Here is a 24,517-nt window from a genome sequence, read left to right as displayed (position 1 = left end):
CTCAAGAATTCTGAGGATTGAGTATGTTAATGCATAAGTATTAGAACAATGTTTAATAAATATTCATATAGGCTATTATTATTATCATCCCACAGTGATAGTTGATGCATTTCAGGGATTCCCAAAACTTGGATTTTGAACACAGATAGAACATTTTGGTCAAACCTCATGGTTATATCCTAAAAAGAAGAAACTTCTCAGAGCAAGTAAACTTTGTGAAAATAAATATATCCAATTCTCAGCAAGTTAGAGATCAAGTGCTTTGGGTCTAAGATCAAGATTTACGATCCCTTTGAACTACTTTGCTCAAAAGGAGAAAAAAAAAATTCTCTCTCCTACAGCTGACTGACATCCAGGTTCTTCTGGTGCAGTTTACTGTAGGTCATGAGAATTTGGTTAAGGACTGTGATGGATTTAACCTAAGCTTAACTGAACAATGAACAGGGACTTGTGTTTCAATAGCAGCAAGGAAGAACAACATGACTTTCGTTACTATTCATTCATTATTATTATGAGGATTGGAAGCACAATATTCAGAATTCCTGAAATAATAACTCTCCTTCTGTGCCTCCAGCCACATCTTTCATCAATTCCTTCAGCAAAAACTGCTCCAGTTTCAGGAAACTCCTTCTGTATCTTTAAATACGTTGTGCTTCTCGAAACCTCCACACCTTCGCACATGATGTTCTTTTTACCAGGAACATACTTTTTATTTCTTTATCTAGTTTATTTCTACTCATCTTTCAAATCTTCATTTAGTCTCTGTATCATCTGAGAAGCATTACCGAATCCCCTAAAGCTGACTGGAATCCCCAACTAAATCTTTCTTTAACATTCCATACTTCCCATTCACTGCATTTATCACATTATACTGGCATTTCTGTTCTATCATTGTTACTCCTATAAAATCTACTCAGTTAGGGACTAAGTATCTTGCATAGTACCTGATGACATTTCATAATTTCTGCATAAAGTCTAAGTTTACTAGTAGGGAATAAATATCTTTTAAATTCTAGAAGTTCAAGTAGCCCAAGATATATCCACACACAGGTGATAGATAAGGCGTAAGTTTTCAGAACTACTTTGTCATGTAATTAGTCAGCTGCTCATTTTTATTAATTGTTGCAGTTCTCCTTGCCAACTCAAGCCACTTCAAAAAAAGTCATGTTTATTTATGAATAAAATGACCCAGCTTGTTACTTTAAGAATGAGCTATATTACCACCCCATCCACTTAAAAAATAAAATTTAAAGAACATTAATGTATTTAGTCAATATTAAAAATTATTTTCAATTAAAAATGTGACTTGTATGCTATGAAAATTAAGAAAGAGGAGGAAGATAGGAAATATATGCTGACTATAAGACAAGAGACTAACACAATTATCTGAGGCACAAAAACATAGGCCCAGACTCCAGACTTGAGAAAGAGAATAGGGCCACACGGGCAGGCTTTCATCTATCCACAACCTTATATCCTGGCCTTTTCATTCATATAGGATATGCATTCCATCTACCTTCAAGTGAGTATCATAAAGATGTAATCATCAGGTGGCATCTGGGGCTTGGATTGCAAGTCCAATAATCTTGCTTTGGGGTGTAGCCACTAAAGACTTGAAAATCTTGCTGATGTTTGTTAATGATAGGCAAAAAGTAGAATTTTAATTTTCATTGATCAGCATACACTGGAAGGCATTAGGTTGAGGGACAAGGGTTAGTCACCCCCTTGCCTGTGTCAATGATACCTTTCATTAACAGCTACGTCAATATTGGTGTCCTCTGGCTTTTTTCCATCAATGGTCCACCAAACCTCATTGCGAGAGTCCTTCAGGAAAGTAAAAAAGACTTTACAGGGGATGAGTAGCTCCTCTCCTAAAAAAACAAGTTAACTCATCAGTTTGTAACCTTCACATGGTTATATTGGTTCTATTCTGTGATTAATCAGAAGCCATAAAACTTATGTGTGCCTTCAACCCTACTTCTGACTAATTTTCAAGTGGGCTACCATAAGGTAACCTTTTTCCTTCACTGCATAAGAAACAAACCAAGAAAAGGACAGCAGCTTTATATAAAACTATTACACTGTCCATCTTTTAATACAAACTATGTATGTTCTAAATGACAGTATTTATTCAAAAAGGCTCTGACAACATTCCTTTTTTTAGCCCTAAACCTCCATGGACTACTCTTCTCCTTTGTTATTTCCCTCTCAAACAATGGGTGATTGAGGTAAGGTTCTCCAGATCTTTGGACCTTGGCCCAGAAAAGATGGGGCAACGTCATCATTGAGAGGACTGGCCAGGCAGGCTGCATCTGGAAATGCTCAAGCTATCAGGATGCAGTCAATGAGTTTAAAGACAACTTATAAATAGAAATGCTATGCTATCCTTCTGAGACGGAACATGAGGATAGGGGGATCTCTAGGCAAAACTGGTAATAATAACCATAACAACAACAGCAGTACACTCACTGAGAACTTTGAATAATTCACTGTGCTAAATATTTATTATATTTGGCTACTTATTAATAAGCTTATTTAATTTTAACAAAATATTATGAAATATTTTTTAAATTCATGTTTTACAGATGCAAAAACTAAAGCTTAAAGATGTTACCTGTCATTCCAAGGTCAAATTGTTAATAAGTGGCAGATCAGGATTTGACCTAGACTGACTCTCCGTTTCAGTTTGCCCAGAACAGTTCTGTTTTATGCTTGCTTTCCTAGTTATTTATTAATATCGACTGCTTTCACTCTCAAAAGTTGTCCAGGTTGAGATGATAAATTATATTGTCATCCCAATTTGAACTCAGGTTTGTCTCACTGAGTGGTCATACTCTATCCTCTTCTCCAATGCATGGTTTTTATGCCTTCCTCTCCAGTTATAAAGTGAACATGGATTCAGGCATGTTTTTATAACCATACTATGATAGATAGAGGAAAGATATTTAGAAGGTTAATAAGGGTTTACCCCAATAGCAGGAAGAATGTTCATATTAATACATAAAACCACTACTAATTCTAGGAAATCTGGTCCATTTGGGGTTGGCAGACTCCCCTTGGTATTATTTTTTCACAAGGCAGATCACTATTTGAAACCTTTTCTTAATTTGGGGGGGGGTATTGTTGTTCTCCACCTATGTTGAACACTGCTTCTATTATCTTTAGTACATTTTAAACAAATTTTCTTTTATACTTTTCATTGGGTTTGAAGTGAATTTATTGGTAAGGATGCAATAAGATAATGTTAAAATTTTCTATGGTTTTTCAAGTTAACTGTGAGAGGCTTTGAGTCAGAAGAATAACAGATTATGCCTTATTTGGTCAGTTCCAAATGATTTTTGTCTAGAATGAAAAATTATGAAAACTAAAAGGAAACCCAGGTAGCCAGCATACTCATTCAATGGTGTTCTGAATCAAGGTGTACTCGTCCTATTAGTTGTTACTTGTTGAATTCACAATTCTGACTCCAGGTCTACCCCCTGCTCCTTTGTAGTGGGGTAGAAGTTTAAAGGACGTCTGGTGCTCATGTTGAAGTCTCGGTAAACCAAAGTCCTGCACAGGCTAAAGTTTGCATCAAACAGAAATCGCTAATCAGAAGAAAACTGCTCACAGAGGGAGAAGGGAGCATCTGCTGTGAGAGAAGCAGAGAATCCCTGAGCTGCCCACAAGATCAATGAAGCAGCTAATACCCAAAGCTGACTAGGTTTCTGATAGCACTTCAGTTTCAATTCATGTGTTTCTTTACAATAGCCCTCTATTCTCTTGCGTTAACTTAAGTGACATTTTATTCCTTGTAATTAAGAGAATCTCACTGATATTCCGAGGCACAGCTATAATTACCCGGTTCTTTCTCGTAGACCACAAGATCAGTGGGTGAATAGAAATGGGGAGGCAATGCATCGTTTGGAGAGCCTGTGATAGAGAGGAAGGGACAAAGGGATATAATGTCAAATCACGTAGCCTTAATTCCACATAACCCATTTCAAAATTCTGCTCTTCAGTAAAGCATTGCCCAACTTCCTGGCATAGTTTGTCAATCCTTGAGGGGGCCCACAGCTCAATGGATAGTCAATTACAACACTTCTTTCATTTAAAAGAAGCAAACAAAGGAAAAAAATATATACTGAGGATGCTTCATGTTTCGGATAGAATGTTTTTCCAGTGTTTTTGCTTCCCAAAGCCTAATTGAGACAAACTTCTTTCTCATACTACTTAATAATTAATTGATTTCAAGTCTTTCTCAATTGTTTCTTTTCTACGTATTTCTCTTCAACATGCCCAGAGTGTCTAGTCTGGGAAATGGTTAAATAAGTAAGTATTAATTAATGAACAAGCAAATGGAAAATTCAAAATCACAATTGTGAGGTCAGTACGTAAGTCTACCTGTTATCTAGTTATCAGTTGAATGTTCATTCATAGGATTGCTGCTTTTTATAACGTTATATATTCCTAAACTGAAAGAAAGATGCCCTGAAAGGGTTTAATAGTGTAGTATTTAAGAGTAGAAGTTTCAAAGATTTAATGACCAGGGTTCTAACCTTGACTTGACCATATACAAACCATACAAATTTTTTTTTTTTTACTTAATCTCTGAAAATCTAATTTAGTCAACTCTAAGATGAGAGTAATTAAACTTACCTCACAGGTTCATTATGTGGATTAAATTAAGTAATGCATATTAAAGCATCCTACTGGTATATAATAAGTACTCAATGCTTCAGTTTTAAAAAACAAACTTGGGAGTTGGATAAGAAACACACACCCCTCACATATGTGTCTGTCAACTTCTATTTCTATAAGTCAAAGTGACCATGCGTGCCTGTTCCCAACTCTCCAAAAATGAATACATTGAAGTATATATACATTGGAAACAATTACCAAGATGAATATATGGTTAGATTATTCATGTGACTTTCAATGTCCATTCATGTTAGGTTCTAAATTTAGTCTGATTTTTCTTCTGAATCCATCCCCAGTTCAGCATTATTCCAAAGGTAAGCAGAGAAAGAGAAGTGATTGCAAAATTGTTTGATGTGAATTTTATTTGCACTATGTTAAAGCCCTTTAAAAAAATTGTGCTGAACTTGGTGTCAGACTAGTAGAAAAAGCCCTAAACAAAGAGTGAGAAGCCTGGGATTTAGAATCACTTCTTCCACTAACTCAGGGAGCTTCTCTAAGCAGGTTAGTTTCTGTTGTTGGGACTCAATGTTTCCGTCTATTAAAAGATGGGGTATGAAAAAAACCTCACTCTGATATGCTGCCATTTTTTTTTCTTTTTTATAAATTTATTTATTTTTATTTATTTACTTTTGGCTGCACTGGGTCGTCATCGCTGCTCGCGGGCTTTCTCTAGTTGCAGCAAGCGGGGGCTACTTTTCGTTGTGGTGCGCGGGCTTCTCATTGCGGTGGCTTCTCTTGTTGCAGAGCACGGGCTCTAGGCATGCGGGCTCAGTAGTTGTGCCTCGCGGGCTCCAGAGCGCAGGCTCAGCAGCTGTGGCGCAGGGGCCCAGCTGCTCCGCGGCATGTGGGATCTGCCCGGACCAGGGCTCAAACCCACGTACCCTGCATTGGCAGGCAGGCTCTCAACCACTGCGCCACCAGGGAAGCCCTGTCATTTTTAATACAGTGGGCGCAGTAGTATTTAGGGCTCTCCTCTAAATGGCACCTATCCTGACACTGGTTCTCTTGATTTCTAGGTCTGATGGGAGTCTGTTGACTCTGCCTAGACACTGTCCTTTCCACTTCTCTAGTTTCTCACCCCCAAAGAAAGCAATGGTTGAGCACGGCCAGTAAATAGCTTCAGCAATCGCTACAGAAGTTCCAGTACATGAACGACATATTTTACTTAATTCAAGTAAAATATTTTTTTTTGACAACAGTATTAACTAATATTCATTGAGTTTCTACTGCTTGCCTGGAACTGCATTAGCATAATATGTATATTATTTCTAATATTCTGAACTATACTAAATGTTAGGTTGTTGTAGTCCTAGAGTACAGACAAGTCATAGTGCTAATAAATGGCAATGGTATAATTTGAACACAGATATGTCCGACACTCTTTTCACTCTCCAAGCTGCCTTTACTTCATTCATCCACATATTCATTCAGTAGAACAATAGCTGTTAAATGCCTACTATCTATGTGGAATTGCTGAGGCCTTGGGAATAGTGCAGTGAAGATAAAAGATAACCCTCTTTTCTTTCAGAATTTACACACTTGTTTGTAATAAACTCTTAAGAGCCTAAACAAAATTATTGCATTTTGTTGTGCGCACTTAATACAAATCATGCTTACCTACCACCTTTACAGTCTGAGTCCTGGTGAGATGGAAGGTACGTCCATTTTCTGGATATGTAACAACACATGTGTAATCTCCATTATTTGAAACCATGGCTATGATAAAACTCAAGTTCATGCCTTCGGGTATTACATTATTAAAGTTGTGTACTTTATAACATCCCTAAGAAGAATTAAAGGAAAAGATGTTTACTATTTAGATACATGCATAGAAAGTATACAAACAAATATATGTATACACATCTAACTTTGCACAGAACATAGAAATATCTATGCTGGCTATACTTTTTACAAAACTATTTTGGTCATGTATTTGATGATGTTTCTGCAAAGAATGAATGCGGTAATTTTTATTATCATTTCTGCAAGAGGAAAATTAACATTCTTAACTGAAATATGAATTCAAAAGCACAAGCTTCCTGTCTCAAGATCTAGTATTCAAATTCTGGGAATTCCAAGTTAATAGTAAAGCAAGGTTAAAGTTTCAAAAAATGATTAAGGCAACTTAAGTAAATGCATACCCTGCTACTTAAAGAATAATTTTTTTTTCATTTTTCTATGTTTTTTCACTGATTATGTTAATTCAGAAATACAGTCACTCTGACAAACTAGGCACTGTTTTAGATGTCTGGTTTTGGCATTCTTGATCATTCTGTGAATCACCGTATCAGTTATTTCCAAACTTCTTTGTTTTTCTTCTACTTATCCCATTTTTTTAGCTGAATAGTACAGACTCCAGAATTTAAAAATATATTTTATGAGTCTTACCAAGAGTTAAGAGTTTATTTCTGCTCCAACTCATATTTTCATATAACTCTGTTGTTTTTTTAAATTTTGAGGTTAAAATATCTCATTCAACATAACTAGAATCCTGTTTTGGATCTCTCAGCCCCACTAATTGGCTATATCATTTTACTTTTTTCTTTTCAAGAAAAAAATCAATACATCATATTTGACAAAAATATGCATTGAACATTTACTTTTAGAAAAACTTGTGTTTGTCTTTTAAAAATCAATACTTCATCTATGACAAAAAGAATTGGGTCCTCTTGATCTTTAATATTCTGGGAGTCTATTACCAGGTTGTACTTTCAGTTTCCCGTGTTCACATATTTAACTTTAATTCTTGCATCCTCAAGGTTTTCTTACTTCAATTCCTGGAGCATGTGTTTTGAAATATGACAGTTACACTAAGTGGAACATTTTGTAATTCTTTGTCACAGGAAATAACGTCTTTTAGGAATAGTACTAAACTTTTGATTCATGGGGATGATCATCAAGAGGACAATGACATATACTCAGTTATTTTTCTGAATACAATTTATCCTGTTTTGATAAGCAGTGCCTCTAGAAAATTGTCACATCAGCACAATATTTTAATACTCTAAGGTTATCACAAAGTATAAGGCCACAAAGCCCTGTACTCTTATAATAAATTTATGTCAGATTTGGTTTAAATTGAGTTTAGACTATCTATAGAACTCTATTTGATTTTTCTGGCACCTTTCATTTAAACAGTCCAAAGCTATTTGCCTCTTTCATGTGTTAGCTTAGCTGTTCTCAAGTCCTTGTGAAGTAGACAGATCAGACTAAATATGCCCTAGTTTTCAGGTGGAAAAAAATGAGATAGGTAAAGAGATATTCTAGGTAACACAGTGCAGAGCTAAAACTCAGTTTTTTACACAGCTGAGTAAAGGTCTTTCACTAGCTTCTTAACCAAGAATGAACACCAATTTTCATCCATTACTTGAGGCTGAAAAAGATTATACTGAGACCTGTGCTTAGGTATACTCCATTATCACATCCAATCCTTATTCCAAACTTAGCAAATTTGGAATGCTCTTATGCCCATTTTATAGATGAAAATACAAAGGACTATAAAGGTTAAGCGATTGCCGTTATCATAGAGCCAAGCAGTGTCAGAGCTGGAATTTAAACCTAGATCTACGTGTTTTGCAGCCCTTGCTCTTAATCCCACCTGACACTGTCTCACACTACACTGTGGTCCTGACCTACCTGGGGCCAGCCCCAGTGTTAATAGTGTGATGTGACTCTTATATGAGGCTGATTCTTACAATTAGTGGTAAACTGGAAAAGCATACTTTTCAGTATGAGAAGTTAGTTATTAATACTAAACTTGTCAACAGTATTTCTTAATAACATGTTAAAAAAAACCTTTTTTTTTTTTACTCACCAAATATCATTTATGTAAAAACTATTTCAAACACATCGTTTTAGGAGTCATAGTATGTGCTACAAATATAAAGAAATGCTTCTGACTCAAAGTCTTCTCATTCATTCATTCATTCATTCACCCTTGAGTATTAATCAATAAACCACATGCCAGGCACTTTTTGAGGTTCTGAGAGTACAGCACTGAATAGAACAAAGAATCCACCCTCATGGACTTATCATTAACAGAAAAATGGAATCTGACACATCTAAATAGCAAGGAAAATGTTATAAAACAGATGTGTGTTGATCTCTTGCCAGCTCCCCCTTTCTCTTCACCTTATTCCAGACTCCTGAGGATGAACTTGAAATTTGGGCTGGATGTGCCTAAGACTATCATTGGGCCTATGTGTCAGTGTTGTAAGTCAGGTTCTCTGGGATTTTCTCTTCTTTCCATAAGGTAGGATAAAAATGTAGGCCAAGGACAGGTTTTTCTTGGAGCTGATTTGTCTAGAAAATTATTTCAAATTGAGGAATATTCCATAAAAAGTAATGGAAAACTTTGGGGTCTAATCTACTATTCAGAAAAATCTGACCATGAAAAATTAAATTAACTAAAAAAAAAAAAAAAAAAGAGGAAAAAGAAAAAAAATTAAAAGCTATTAGACATGTTAGAAAAGGAAATGAAGAAAATATTTTACATTATAAGTGTTTATGTATGTGGTAAGGGTAGCTTCAGGGCATTGTTGAACTATAAATACCCATTAACTTTAGTCTGTAATATCTGATGAGCTCTCTCTACTTCTTATAAGCAGCTGCTTCTCTAGGCCCTTCATGGGTCTAAGACACAAAGGGCATTTTTAAACATAATAAACTATTCCTGAAAATAAATCCTGCAAACTTTTTGATGATTTCAAAATCATTTATTTGGAATCCAGGAAAAAAAAAAAAAAGATATGAACAAAGATCTCAATACCCAAAGAATAATAAAAACATGTTTCCAAATATAAGAAATGGGTTAACAGTAAGTGGATTCCACTATGAAGCAAACACTTGTCTGACCAGAAGACAAGTCATTCATTTAGTTGAGCCATCATTTCCTCATTCTGAATTTAAAAGAGAGAAGTTAAATAGGAGAGCAACTTTTCAACCACATAATGGTAGCCATGGCAACCTACCGCAGTATATAGGTAAAGAACAGCATAAGAAATGATTTTGAGATCCTTGAGAGGAAATAAATCATGTGGTGAGGTACGGGGTGTGGGTGAGGGGATGACATGACTAAATAAGAACAAATATGTCCATTCAGTAAACCTACAACTTTTAAAGAACTATGTTAAGGCACAAGGATGGAAAAGACACAGTTCTTAACCTGTAAGTAAGCAGTCTAGTGGAGGATTGCAACAAATGCTGTGAAAGGCATATTGGGGTGGGGAAGTGGAGGAAGAAGACCAAACAGAAAACATTTAGAAACTCTTCATGGAGAAAGAAGATCTGAACTGGATCTTAAAGGATGTGTAGATTATTAACAGTTATTTGGGAGGAGGGCAAGACACAGAGAAGGACGCTCCAGGGACAGGAAAAAGTGTGAACAACTTCCCTTCACTCTTATAACATTTTGCCCTCCATGTTAGTACTTAACTAACTTTATCATAATGATCTCTTTTCACTTATCTCTTTCTCCAGAAAATTTACTTCTATGGGGTAAATTGGTCGGGCGGGTGGATGAGTACTGTATCTGCATAGCCAGCTACTTGCCCAATACTGGACACATGGTAAATGCTCAATACATTGGTGTTACATGATCAAAAATATGAACTGAACCAGAGAAGCAAAGACATAAGACATGGAGCTGCAAGCTCACGTGGTATGCAAATGATAATAAGAAGGTGAGTATATAGACTTATAAGACATGGGATGGGTGAGTTGTAGGATGGGTGGGGAAAGTGGAAGTAAGGATACAAAGAGTTAAACTGAGATATGAGGTTAAAACAGTTAGAAATATCTATTGACATTTTTGCTTCCAAGATTAAGTTGTTATAAAATACACCACAATTGTTCACAAAGACTCATAAGAGTTTTATACATCAGTCACTTTCAATGAGCAGAACTATGTCATGCATAGACACAGCAGAACTGTGTCTATGTGATAGATACTTACAAAATCTCCCCTATGTGTCAGGCACTGTGTTAGAAGCTGGGCATACAGTAAGTAGCCAGTAAAAACAGAAATGGCCCTTATTTCCATGGAATTTTCTAGTCCAGTCTAATTCATTCAATTATTTAATCAATTCCTAAATACAAAGTATATTGGCTCAGTTTTGTGATATGCACTTGATAGTCAAGGGAAAGCAAAGGAGAGAAGTCACTACTTAGTACAGAAGAAATGAAATCATTATAGTAACAAAGATGCTATGCAATCATTATAGTAACAAAGATGAGATATAAATTAAGTGCTGTCAAAATGTAGAGTGGGTGATTCACTCAGCCTAACTGAACCTCAAGGCTTCACAGATATCTGAACTTAGTTTAAGTTTAAAAGATGAATCTTAGGTCCTCAGAAGCCCTGAAATTATATGTAGAATGCTATGTGTATATATGCATATATACATAATTAAATATGTATAGTTTGGAAAGAAAATATGGATTTAAATATGTATATTAAATTAAATATGTATAGTTTGGAAAGAAAATATGATACACACTTCCTTCATACCAAAGGTTAAAAATCACTATATAGGGACTTTAGGAAAAGGGAGGAGATAAAGAACCAAACTAAGCTGTCAGATCAAATTGAAACAAACACTTTAAAAATAAAGTCTATTAGATAGACCTTGGACTAGCTTCCCAACCATATGTGCTATGCCAACAAGAAGGCCAAGACTGGCACTATTTCAGAAATGTGCTTTCCTGATGGCACTTTGTCAGAAAAAGCAAAGGTTTTCCTATTTTCTGAGAGAGATTTATAAACAATACCTGACCAATTCTGCTTAATTTCACACTGAAAATTAAAGGTGGATGTAAAATACCAATTTTAATGATCACACTGAGGACAAGGACAACCCACTTTTTGAAAATTGATATCCAGAATGATATCTACTCTGCTAAACAGCAATTGAGAGCATTTCAGCAGCTGCTATAAATGTAACATCCAAAGCACCCAATAAAGTGGTCCCTCTGATCCTTAGTAAGAAGGGGAAAACTGACTTTGTTTTTATAAGTATCTTTGGGAAAAATAATTCAAATACCTAATTATAACAATGAGAAAGAGAAATAATCCAGTAATATGAATGTTAAGATGGCTCGCCATATTTTAAAGCTCAGTTCTTTGAATACATTTCATAATAATAGTAAAAACAACAACAAGATCACACTTACCTGTGTCATTACCATTATATATTTGTAAGACCCTGTGAATAAACAGGCAGCCTCCAATTTATATACATGTTGTGTCCCAGAAGTTCTTTTAGAAGCTGGCTATTTGAAATTCAGTAAATCACTTACAAACCATGGTTTGCTTTCCAGGCTGGTTACAAATCCTAGCTTACTCAACAAACATTTACTGAACATCAATTTGACTCACAGGATTGTTGAACTAGAGAACTGTGAACCCCGGGCCCTGAATGAAGAAAACCATGCCGTGCAGAAGACAGGATGAGAGAAGAGAAGACATGCAGAGGAAGAAAGTTCAATCCTGCCCCATTAAACTAAGATTCTAAAATACAAACTTTAGATTTTCTGTTCCCTCCAATCTCATCTTTTCTGAGCGCCTTATGATTTTCCAGGGCTCTCTTTTCACAGGTTTCCTTATGTTCCACAGCCCAGCCTACAACCCAATCTGTGTTCAAAGATTGCTCTGCCCTTCAAAGTGCCCTACCCCACAGAAGTAAAGACTAGACCTCCCTCTCTGTGTCATTTCTGGAGAGCATAGGTCTTGGAACCACACAGAACTGGCCTGAAATTCCAGATTCTCCTATTATCAGCTGGATTATTTTGAGCAAATTGTATAAGATAATGTAAAAGTCTGGGCTCTTGATACAGATTGCATAGTGCTGAATCTTGGACAAATCACTCAACCACTCTACAGCTCAGTTTCCTTGACTACATAACGGAGAAAACAAGAGAGTCCACCTCACATTGAGATATCGATAATGAGTGAAATTATTAAAGCATTTAGAAAAATTACTGTGCTCAGTAAATGTTAACTATTATTGTTTATGTCTCCAAACATCTGTTTCCTAATCTATACAAGGATGATATCTACCTTGAAGGACTGTGATGAGTATTACATATGATAACATTTAAAGTACGTAGCACAATGTATTGCACTAGTAAAATGCAAGAAGTGTTAGTTTCCTTGTCCTTCTTTCAATTCATCAGTTTTCATCCTTCTGCTAACAGGGAAGCAAATTTGCTGGAACTGATTAATGTGTCTTTTAACTCTCATAGAGTTATTTGTATTACTAAAAGAGACCATTTCTACAATGTCAAGGTAGGGAATTCAGCTGATAACAACTGAAAGAGGACTACTGTAGGAGGGTCAAATACCTTGGTGGATGCAGGGAGCGACTGTAGAAGGTGGAAAGCAAAAAACAATAGCAGCATTGCTACACAGTGATAGGAAAATGCAGCTACCAAGAACCCTGATTTTGTTCCCAACATGAAAGCACTCTTATGAGTAAAGGTGTCAATTACCAAAACGTAAAGAAATAAAAAGCAGTATAACACACATCCATAGCAACCTTTTCATAATCAGGGAATAGAAAGGATGGCTGGTTACTGGTTATCCTCTTTAGTCATCTGCACATTGTTGGGTATCTGCCATGGTGATGGTTTTACCACCATGACTTTTTTTTCTCGGTCTTCTTTCCAGGCTTTGGGCTTTCATTCACTCCATAAACATTCTCTCCAGATTTTTATCTTAGCCCTTTTCTCTTCTCACTTTATTTTGTCTTCTTAAGGGCTTCAACTATCACATAGATGTATCCAATTCTCTGTCTCCAGCTTTGATTTTTTTTTTTTATAAGCTCCAGACCCATACACATGTAGCTACTACCTATTGGTCACTGCCACCTAGATGTCACACAGATAAGTCTAACTCAATATGACATGATCTAAATTCATTACTTGATCCCCAAACCTGTTCCTCCTCTGCTATTTCATACCTTGGTTAATAGCACCGACATCGGTCCAATCAGGAAAACCAGAAGTCTGGGAATCATTGGAGATACAGAGATGGATATGGCATAACTTTGCCCTCAAGATATAGTCAATCTCATAGAATACCTGAATGTAAATCTGTCCCTCTTCTTAAAACCAACAATAAATTCTCTTTGACACTCTTGTAGAACTTAGAATTCTACTTTTTGATAAGAACAGGAATTCTTATTTATAAACTTGTTTGAATTAAACTGAGACCCTTTGGGACTATGTTGGGGAGGGCATATATCACATTCATTACCATGTACCCCCCAGACACCAGATATATTGCATTGAATACAGTTGATCTTCAACAAGTATGTATTGAATATATGCATGAATAAATGGTTATAAAACAATAAAGTGAAAAGTGACACTGAAACAGTTACAAATAAATAGCTAATTGAGGGTATATGAGGGAAAATTTATTTCAGCTGGAGAGTACAGGGAACATTTTACAAAGGTGTAGAATTTGATTTGTTCTAAAGGAGAAAAAGAGGATGTTCCAGGCAGAGGGAATACATGAGGAAAAAGAGGAGAAAATAATAGAATATGTATAAAAGTAAAATTATATTTTAAGACCATAAAGTATTCAAAATATAGAAAAAGTGAGTAGGGTCTCATTAGAAACAAGAGACCTTGCTGCAGATAAATAGATGAACGCATTTTTTTAACCAGAAGACATATTACACTTATTGATGTCAAATTGTTAATATAATTCTTTGAATCCTTTTTACTATGAAAAAATACAATCATAGAATAAACAATGATCCCTGTACCCATATCTAGAGTCAATAGTACCAATTCAGGCTATGTCTTATTTCATCTATACCCACTCACTGCATCCCAATATTATTTCAAAGCAAATCACAGACATTATACAACTTAATTTGTAAATATTTCTGTGTGTACTTCTAAATGACAAGACCCCTCCTGAAAACATAACTACATTACCATTATCATAATTTAAAAAGTAATAATAACTTATTGATGTCATCAATATTCTGTCTGTGTTCATATTTCCCTGACTTTCTCATAGCATGTTTTATAGTTTGTTTGAACAAAACATGATCCACTTAAGGTCCATACATTGCAATTGGTTGTTATATATCTTAAATCAGTCTCCTCCACCTCCCCTTCCTTTCCTATCATCTCCCTTCCTCTTAATCATTTTACTACAGAATGAAGCATATATGAAAAACACTCAAAACATATGTGTGAGTTAATGAATTAGTATAAAGCAAATACTTTTAAAACCACCACTCAGGTCCAGGAAGAGAACATTACCAGTCACCCTTGAAAGCCTTCCACATACCCCATGTCAATCACACCTTCTTTACTATCCCCCAAAGTAGCAACTATCTATACCTTCATAGTGAAGCCACTTCCTTGTTTTCATGTACGATTTTATCACTCATATGTCCTTAGATACTATATTCTCATCCACTCTAGTGTTTTAAATGTTCTACGTTTCTTTTAATCTATACATTCCCACTCTATGCCTTTCATTTTTTGCAATTTATCTGTTGACTAACACAAGACATTTGGCCTGTAGAGTGTCTCACATTTTAGATTTTGCTGATTGCAAACGCATGGTACAGATCAATACATTCCTCAATTCTCTATATTTCCTGCAAAATGGCAGCAGGATCCAAAGGTTTTATCAGACTCAGATTGAATCCATTTGGCACAATTATAGGTAATATTGTTTTCTTTCATCAGAAGAAAAGTGGTTGTTTCTCTCCTTATGATATTAACAGTATTGATGCATAATGCTTAGATTTAGTAATTCATTGGGGTTTGCAAAGTGATTATATACTTTTATAAAAATACACTTCCCTGCACTATGTCATTACTCAATATATCAATACATTTCTTATAGAAAAGCAGAATAAAATCTTGGCTTTTTTTCTCCTTTATTTACTGGTTTTCAAGGTAACGTTTTTATTTCCTATTCTCATCCAAATGTGGCCATATTTTGAAATATCATTATGAACTTATGGATTTAAATTTAATTCATGAGATTCGACCTATTGCAATTAATATCCTTACTAAAGTTTAAATTGTTCCATCTTTGGCCAATGGAAAACTCTTAAAGTTGGCTCCCTAAGTCACTTCATTAATGGCTTAAACAGAGACAGATACTAAAATTTTCAACTAGGATTGTAGAATTGTCTATTTCTTCCTTCAATTTTGTCAACTTTTCCTTCATGTATTTTGAAGCACTGTTATTAAGCATATATACTTTTTTATTATTTTCATGCCTTCCTGATGAGTTGACCCTTTTATTATTCTGAAAAGTCCTTTCTATCTCTGATAATATTAATCATCTTACAGTCTACTTTATATGATATTGGTATATCCATTCTAACCTTTTTATTTTTATTCATCATTTATTTTTGATCAAAATTTTTTCTCCATTCCACTTTCTTTTAATCTTAAGGCATTATTTGTTGTGTTTATTTTCTGTTTGCTCCTCTTAGTTTAGATTTATTTCTGAAATAATTAATTTTCTTCTAAGTTTTTACTGAGTTGTATAATTTCTGGAATTTTCTAATTTTTATTTGTTATTCTCTCTCATCTTGCATCACTTCTTAATGTCTTTGTGCCAATTTTTGAAACAGTAGGTTGCAATAGGTCGTTCTGGAATGCTTTTTTTTTTTCTATAGAAATGTTATTCTGCTTCTTATTCTCTTTTTTTCTTATAGCTTCGAATGGGATTTTACCTTGATTCTTTTTGTTGCTCATTATTATGTAAAACTAGTTTTTCTGAGCTTTAGGATTTGGCAGGATTTTCCAATTTCACAGAGATCCTTCTTCAAAACTACAGTCTTGAGATTTCCTGATTCTGTTCTGCTCCTCCATTCTCAGCAGGTTCTCCTTCCTTCCTCTACATTACTCTGATCCTGTTTATTTTGATTCCATTCCTAGCAGTTTTTCCTCAGTGTGGGTGGTTGTTTTTCAGAGTTCCGAGGCACTAGAACTATTCCAATTCCTTCAAAATGTCTTGCTATAGGCTTCTTGGACTCACTCTCTATTAGAGAGCAAAATTTCAGCTGCTATTCTCAAACTGCTTCACCCACTGGCTTTTTGGGGTTTCTCCTGTTCTTGAGCCTGCCAAATGCCATATTATTTCCATCAGCTTCCTTCTCTATAGACTCTGATTCTATATGGTTTGTACTGGTGATTTGTCTCACTTATTTTACTGAAAGTGATTCTTATGCATAACTTGTCACTGAGTTTTGTTTTAAATGTTTTTCAGGAGTTTTTGGCTTTGGCTCAGGTGGATATTTGAAGAGATTAGAAAACTATGCCGCTGCCCCAAGTGTCATCTTCCAACACTTTCATATTTTGATTAAATGCTTTTCAAAGCTCTCAGATGTGTAATAGACCACAGATCGACTGTGCCCACAAAGGAAGGCAAACATGAAAACACATACAAATAATAAAATACAGTACTTATTAACCAAAGAGCTGAAATTCACCAGATGAATTAGCAGCTTCTGACTTCACTCAGCAGTGAGTAGAAGTGGGCAATATTTCTCAAATTGTATTTCACAGGAAGTTAATAGAAATAAGGTAGTTCTGGTAGTCCAGTGAATGTAATTTAAGACATGGTGGGTTGAGGCAAAGCATCTCCACCACTTCCTTTAAAATGGTACAAAGTGAGGAAGCAGTAAAACATTTGTATAAAGTTATTAAGGAGGAAATGATGATGAGAAAAATCTGTTTCTATATTAACTCAACAAATAATCATTGTCAATTTAGAGAGGGTAAATGCCCTCTAGTTTGCTTACCATATACCAAGTGATGGTTGGCTTGACACTAGAAGGAAAAAATCCATCTATGTTTGGACAAGTGATCTTCTGAACACCATATTCTAAATATAATCTATGCACTGGAAGTTTCATGGGAGAATTGAAGCAGCTATCTTTTTGAACCACTTCCAGAGGAAATGCAACTTTGCTGCAATATGTAGTGTTCCTGAAAAGAAAAATATGCAATGAATGGGCAGTCTCATTTGCATTTGTTCTGATGCAGCAAATACATTAAAATGAGCTAAGTGAAGTACTGCTGTGTATTGAGACTTTATTTATATATTGAGTTCATGTAACAATTAAATGTGTTATGGAGGTATTTCCTATAACAACTGACACAACAGAATAAAAACAGACACAATTAGCTACTATTGATAAACTATTTAGATTTTTAGATATGTTCCTAAACATACATATGTATGTGTGTGTGTGTGTGTGTGTGTGTGTGTGTGTGTGTATACTCATATATATAATGTTTAATTTTACCCTTAAAACATTCTTAATAACACTCAGTACTGGTAAGCCACAGGTAAGAACAGCATATTAACTCATGGTCGATAATGGTATAAACGAGTTCTGGAAAATTAAATATGTTTCCAAAAACATTTTTAAAACCCTTAGCCTTTGCCCTTGTAATCCTATTTCTGGAGATTTTTTCACATGATAGACATAGGAAAAGTGAGAATAGAGAGAGCACATGATCAAAAATGCCCATCCTGTGCTATATCAGCAAGGAAGATATTGGAATCAGTAGAAAAACCTATGAAAAGGAAGACTGTAAAAAAAAATCATGGTACAACCATCCAAAGTTATTGTACACATATATAAAAAAGTCAAGCATGAAGGAAAAAACTAACAAACACATAAAACATGTTAAGATGGCTGGGGAGGGACTTCCCTGGCGGTCCAGTGGTTAAGATTTTGCCTTCTAGTTCAGGGGTTGTGGGTTTGATCCCTGATCGGGGAACTAAGATCCCACGTGTCTTGTGGCCAAAAAACCAAAATATAAAACAGAAGAAATAGTCAATAAAGACTTTAAAAATGGTCCACATCAAAAAAAAAAAATCTTTAAAAAAAGAAAAAAAAGATGGTGGGGAACTGTATTTATACCTTTAATGTTTGTGTAAGTCATTTCATCTGCCTGGAGGGTTCTTCTTTTCCCATCACCCTACCTTTCACACGGTGGTCTATGTCATTCTCTACACACCCCATATCTAAATTAAGACTCTCATCCTCTCAGCACCTTGGACAATTCCTTGATTGAATTTATTACAGTTCAAACAAAGTCACGACCATATGTGTTTTCTTTTATTTCTTGCATCTAGTGCAGTGCCTAAACTTTCAGTAGGCACTGAATAAATATTTGTTGGATACATGGAATATACATAAAACTGTATTACATAAAGGAAAACAATAAAGGGAGTATAGATAATAAAAATAAGTGATTTTTTAGGGTGATGTGTAAATGGGTCATTCATTGTCCACCCTTTTTGTGATTTCTATTTAAGACATATTACATATTCAATAACTCATGAATTAAGACTAAATCCAATGGAAAGTGTGGGAGAATTCACTACCCTCCCCAAGATGGGAGGAGAGAGTGTTTAAGGATGACTTATGACAATGGTAATAAGGTGGAAAGGGAGAGTGGCAGGCACAATCTTTACCTACAGATAACAAAAGGTCTTCCAAGTAGAAGCATCCTATAGGTGGAAGTTATAGAAGGTAAATTTCAGCTTAGTAAGATACATTTCCTGACTATAAAATCAAGTGATGAACAATGAATGGACTGACTTTTCCAGCTCCGTAAGTCAAATCTGGATGTTATCTTAATAGAGGTACTGAAGCAAGAATACAAGCAGTAGAATCCTGAAGGATGAATCTTAACTTTATTTTCTTAATGACATCAGGCCTATGATTTCACATGGTTCAGTTTAAGGTCATTCTCAGTTTAGGAATCACTACAGGACAATGGGAAGCTTCTGGTACCCCCACCAGATAAGTTTAATTCAAATTTTCTTTAGAAGATAGGCAGACAGGTAAATTGAAGAGATGGCAATCTGGAAATTGATAAATAACACTAAAGGTATACTCAGGCCTAGAGAGTCATGAGCCCTACTCCTATAATATAAAAGAAGGTTGGAAAAGTTTGGGGGAGAGCTCTAAAGAAGTAGTGGGTTGCTAAGGAAAAAAAAAAAGAAAGTAGAGATACTGAAGCACTAGAACGCATAGTAGAGACCAAGGTCAACCAGAAAGCTACTGATGACCCTTCCCCAGGTATTTGCCAAGGTGTATGTGTGAAATGTTACTAGATTAACAATTGCCAAAGATGAAAAGGAGCTCAAAGAACATTTAGGCCAGCTTTCTCATTGTGTGGGTATAGATACCAAAGCTGTATTAGGGCATAAACAATGGGCACATGAGTATTTCAGGCTCCTTGGAAGCTCACATCCCAGTCTAGAGTTCACTCCAGTAAAATTAAATAGAAGGGGTAAAAGCCTCAGAAGGGACTTAAGAGGTTACAAGGGACTCCCAAAGCCACAGTGATCAGTATGCTTTTTTCTGTGATACAGAAGTCCTTTCTCACTAAATCATAACATTGTTTAAATTTATCAAAACAGAGTCATAGTTCTCCATCAGAGAACAGTTATAACATCCATGAGAGACAAGGAGCATTCAGAAGAAGGTCTGGGCTTACTTATTATTCTGTTATGTTCTTCTGTTATTGTTATGTCATCCAGCTCTATCACTATGGGCTGAATTGTGTCCCCCACCTCAAATTCATATGTCGAAGTTGAATACCTTAGAATGCGACTGTATTTGGAGATAGGTCTTGAAAGAGGTAATTCAGGTAAAATGAGGTAATATGGGTGGGCCTTAATCCAATATAACTGATGGTCTTATAAGAAGAGGAGATTAGGACACAGAAGACACAGAGGTGAAATGATGTGAAGACATGGAGAGAAGATGTCTATCTACAAGCCAAGGAGAGATGAATGAAACCAACCCTGTTGACACCTTAATCTTGGAATTCTAGCCTCCAGAATTATGAGAAAACATATTTCCATTGTTTAAGCCACCCAGTCTGCGTTATTTTGTTATGCAAGCCCTAGGAAAGCCAATGTACTATTAAATAGTAGGAAACTATCTTTAAAAAAAAATTCACAACCCAAATGGGAGTTTAAAAAATAAAATAAAGCCTGGAAGCTAAAAAGGGACCTCAGGAAAAAAAGTAGCCAAAGTACTAAGCCTTAAAATGGTTATTTTTCAGAAGGACCCTCAATGTTTTCAAGGTGTTTTTTTTTCTTTTCCAGAGGAAAAACAAAATTAATCTGTTGTAAAAGGAAAATTGGTATATTGTGAAGTAAAATGCAAAACGTACATGAACTTTCAGAAAAAAAGTGGATTTGAAAGAAATTTTGCAGTAATGGTAGGGTGCTTTGGATTATATTCTTAGATTCCCAGAGATCTGGTATTCATTTGCTTTTTAGGGAAATTTTGGTGGAAAAGTTTGAAAAGCACTGTTCGAAGTATATTTAATGCCTCTCAGATATTCTTTCCTTTATATGGCATCCTGAGGCTTTATTTGTGCTAGGTACTTAAAAAGTTGCCAAGAAAAACAGATATGAATGGGTTCTACTGCCTGCCCTGTTCATTGTCCAGGGAAACAGATACACCTTCAGGTGAGGCAGAAGTGGAGGCAGATTCATGTCAGGGAAAGGGAACAAATGAACAAGCCTCCACCTCTAGACAACCCCGATGTATGTCAGGTTTGAAAAGGAACCACCTATTGAGAATGGTCTCGGAAGTTCAACCATTTTCTCTGCACACCTCTTTCAGCTAACATCAGCTAAGCCAATGCGGTGAAGTGTAAATCTCTCTACATGCTTCCTTCTTCCCCTTCCCACCTTCACAGCCCATGCATCGTTTGGAAAACGGTTCAGGAACGAAAGGGAAAAGAGAAAGTCACCACAAGGGTCAGGCTACCTTAACATGCAGGTATAGTTGCCTGTGTCATTGAGGAGTGTGGGCCGGAACCAGAGCACATCTTTCTCCTTACTAATGCGGTTCTCAGGGAGGCGGAAGTTAATCGGCTCCTCAAGGTCCCGGTCCTGCCTTGTCCAATACCAGATCAGAGTAAGGCCTGCTGAATGGGCTGTACTGTAGTTATATTTCAAGAAGTGTTCAAAGAGTGGGCACTTGATACGAGCTGGCTCATCTTCATACACTTGGATCTGCCTCATGGTATCTAGTCCCCAGTCATCACAGCGTTCTGGAACAGTCAAAAAGAAAGAAAAGGCAGATGAGTCATCTCATCTCCAGAGAACACACCTTCTCCTTAGGATACCCCAGTATTTTCCAGACCCTCTTCTCGGGTCATATTCATTAGCCTCTTTCTAATAAATGCATGTAATAGACAGCTGTGGTGTGAGGAGAATTCCCCTTATTCATTTATTATCTTTTGACTATCTATTGGATAACAGTGTGATCTGATAGCTTGATCCTGTTGAATCCTACAAAGTATGGGGGAGAATCTCACCTGGAAAAGAAATCACGTGCTCTTTCACTCCTCTGGGGACAAAAGAGGTTCTAAGGAGAAAATTGTAACTGAAATGGCAACCCTCTAAGATTCCCAGTTCTCCCCTGGTCTTCACTGTCCAATAGCAATAAAATGCAAGCCACATAGTTAATTTTAGGTGTCCTAGTTGCCACATTAAAGAAACAAAAAGAAGCAGGTAAAATTAATTTTTATAATGTATTTTGTTGAACTCGATATATCCAAAACATCCCAAATATTGATAAGCTATTTTACACTTATATTCTTTTTTTGTAATAACTCTTCAAAATTCAATGTATTTTACACTTATTGCACATATCAATTTGGATTAGTCATGTGTGTCTACTGGTATTAGATTAGACAGCCAAACTGACTACAATACACAAGAAAGCTTCCTAGTAAATAAGAGACCACATGTAGTAGAGCTGAGGCACCCTTGCTGACAGCTGCACCCTCCGGAAGCACAGCTGTCAGACCTCTCCACAGCTGACCAAAGACGTAAGAGCAAGCTCAGCCTATATCAGCTGAGCTGAGCTTATGTCACCAGAACCACCCAGACAAGCTATAGACTCATGAGCAATAATACATGTGTAATAAATTAAATGAAGTTTATGATCGTTTGCTGGGTAACATTTTGCTAAGCTTAACGTTTGCTAGGCTTATCTGCATAAGCAGATAGCTAACAGAACAACTAAATTAGGGACTACTTTAATTTTGAAAAAAGCAAAGAATTTGAAGCTTTATGACTTGCAAAATGTTTTGTAAGTAAGTAATACATTTCTAAGTAAATAATAGACCTCTGGGAAATCTAACAAACTGACTTTTCCAAGAATCAACAAATTTTCATTGTTTACAATTGCTACGCTTCATTTAGAAACATGTTTTAAAATCCAATATACAGAGAAAGAACTGGAAAGATCAAAGTGTTGTTCACATTAATACAAATTGATAATAAAATATTTTTTACTAAACATCTATCATAACGTTCTTTAAATATATTTTCATTAAAACTGCATAGTTGCAGAATTAGCTCCTTCAGTTTACAGGAAGTTATAACCATAGTTTTTTCAGTTAAACATGTCAGATTGAATACATGCATCCAATTTCACTGCTTTATGAAACTCCCCTAAAACTAAAATAATTTTCAAGACGTAAACACAAGTAATAGCAATAACAAGAAGGAAAGATAATAGTAACATCAAATGGACAAGTGGTGACCAGCTTAGCACATTTAAAACGAAAAATCCTAAATGAAGAGGGGAGAGCTGGAGAACAAACCAATCTGCAATGCAGAATGCAGAAAAAACCCAGGAGGAGAAACTGTCAGTATCAAGATAAGTAATCACTAGTACCATACACTCAATATTTCTGGGTTCTCTTACTAGGCATATTGTAAGATTGTACTTTTATGCCCTTCTGAAATAAGGGGATGCCATGTGACTCACTTTGGCCAAAATGATGTACTGAGTGTCACCTGTGTTGAGTGTTTTAAGGGCCACAGTATATTTCACCATGCTTCCTTTTCTTCTGCCTTAGCAAATATGAAAGCATAGACGTTGAGACTCCTTTAGCTTGGTTCCCTTTATATGGATGACACACAGCAAAGCTTTGCTATTTTAAGTCATAGAGAATTGGGATTTGCTTACTACCAATATGAATAATCTATCCTATCCTGGCAAATGCAACCAGATACCTTAAAAATAAGCACATAGGTGGGACAGTAAAATAAGGAGCATTGGATGAACGCTATGTCAAAAAGTGAAATCGTTGGTTCCAATCCCACCCTCCTAGCACTCAGTAACCTTTCCTACTGAGCTCCAAGGATAGGAGCAGCCAGACCTTTACTCTCCAGTCAGGAGAATGAATGAATCTTCTCTAGAAAATCTGACTACTTTCAGAAGAAAGATCTAACAATCTTAGTATCAGAGGTTTTTGTTTTTTTTTTTTTTTTAAACTTGTACAGCCATATCATCATATCATCCAATAGAAAAGCTCAAGGTTAACAAGTCCCACATTCACATTTAGAATTTTTAATCAGCTTCTTCATCACTTCTTCTTAAATATGAACAAACAGCCCCAGGAGACATCTGAGAAAAATCTCTACTATAAAAGGTAACATCCAAAGAAACACTGTAAAAGAAAATTTGATAAAACCAAGATTATTCAAGAAAAAGAAATCTTTTAAAAGAAAAACAAAAAACTATCATTAACATACTCAGAGAGATAAGGAAACTTTTATATTCATGAAGCAAGAACAGAATGATATAACAAAGGAATATTCAGAGAAAAAAAGCTTATTAAAATTAAAAACATGATTGAAGAAAGGTAAAATTTAATAAATGGTTTATTTGGAAGTTAAATTTGAGAATTTTCTAAAAAGTAGAGTAAAAAAGAAAAATAGAAAATAGAGAAGAAAGTTAGACCAGTACACGAGTCTCAACATCTCAATAGTAGGATCCCCAAAAGAAAG

At 35.6% G+C, this 24,517-nt stretch overlaps 1 protein-coding gene across 10 annotated transcripts in view; it reads right to left on the bottom strand.

Moving 5' to 3' along the window:
- Window positions 1–24,517, bottom strand: part of IL1RAP (interleukin 1 receptor accessory protein) — a 165,248-nt gene that overhangs the window by 66,999 nt on the left and 73,732 nt on the right. For 7 of the 10 annotated variants that reach the window (XM_082461475.1, XM_082461478.1, XM_082461476.1 and 4 more), the window contains 5 exons: window positions 21,477–21,762; window positions 17,469–17,655; window positions 6,298–6,463; window positions 3,841–3,912; window positions 1,745–1,871 (listed from right to left, as the gene is read on the bottom strand). In XM_082461475.1, coding sequence (XP_082317601.1) covers window positions 1,745–1,871; window positions 3,841–3,912; window positions 6,298–6,463; window positions 17,469–17,655; window positions 21,477–21,762 — 838 coding nt within the window. Of the gene's footprint in view, window positions 1–1,744; window positions 1,872–3,840; window positions 3,913–6,297; window positions 6,464–7,280; window positions 7,458–17,468; window positions 17,656–21,476; window positions 21,763–24,517 lie in introns of those variants that run through there. The other 3 variants (XM_082461481.1, XM_082461482.1, XM_082461480.1) reach the window with 3 other exon arrangements.

The sequence above is a fragment of the Balaenoptera physalus genome (genome assembly GCF_965194825.1).
Source record: "Balaenoptera physalus genome assembly, chromosome: 4".
Classification (NCBI taxonomy): Eukaryota; Metazoa; Chordata; class Mammalia; order Artiodactyla; family Balaenopteridae; genus Balaenoptera; species Balaenoptera physalus.
The sequence above is the reverse complement of the archived record's forward strand: the minus strand, read 5'-3'. Positions and strand labels throughout refer to the sequence as shown.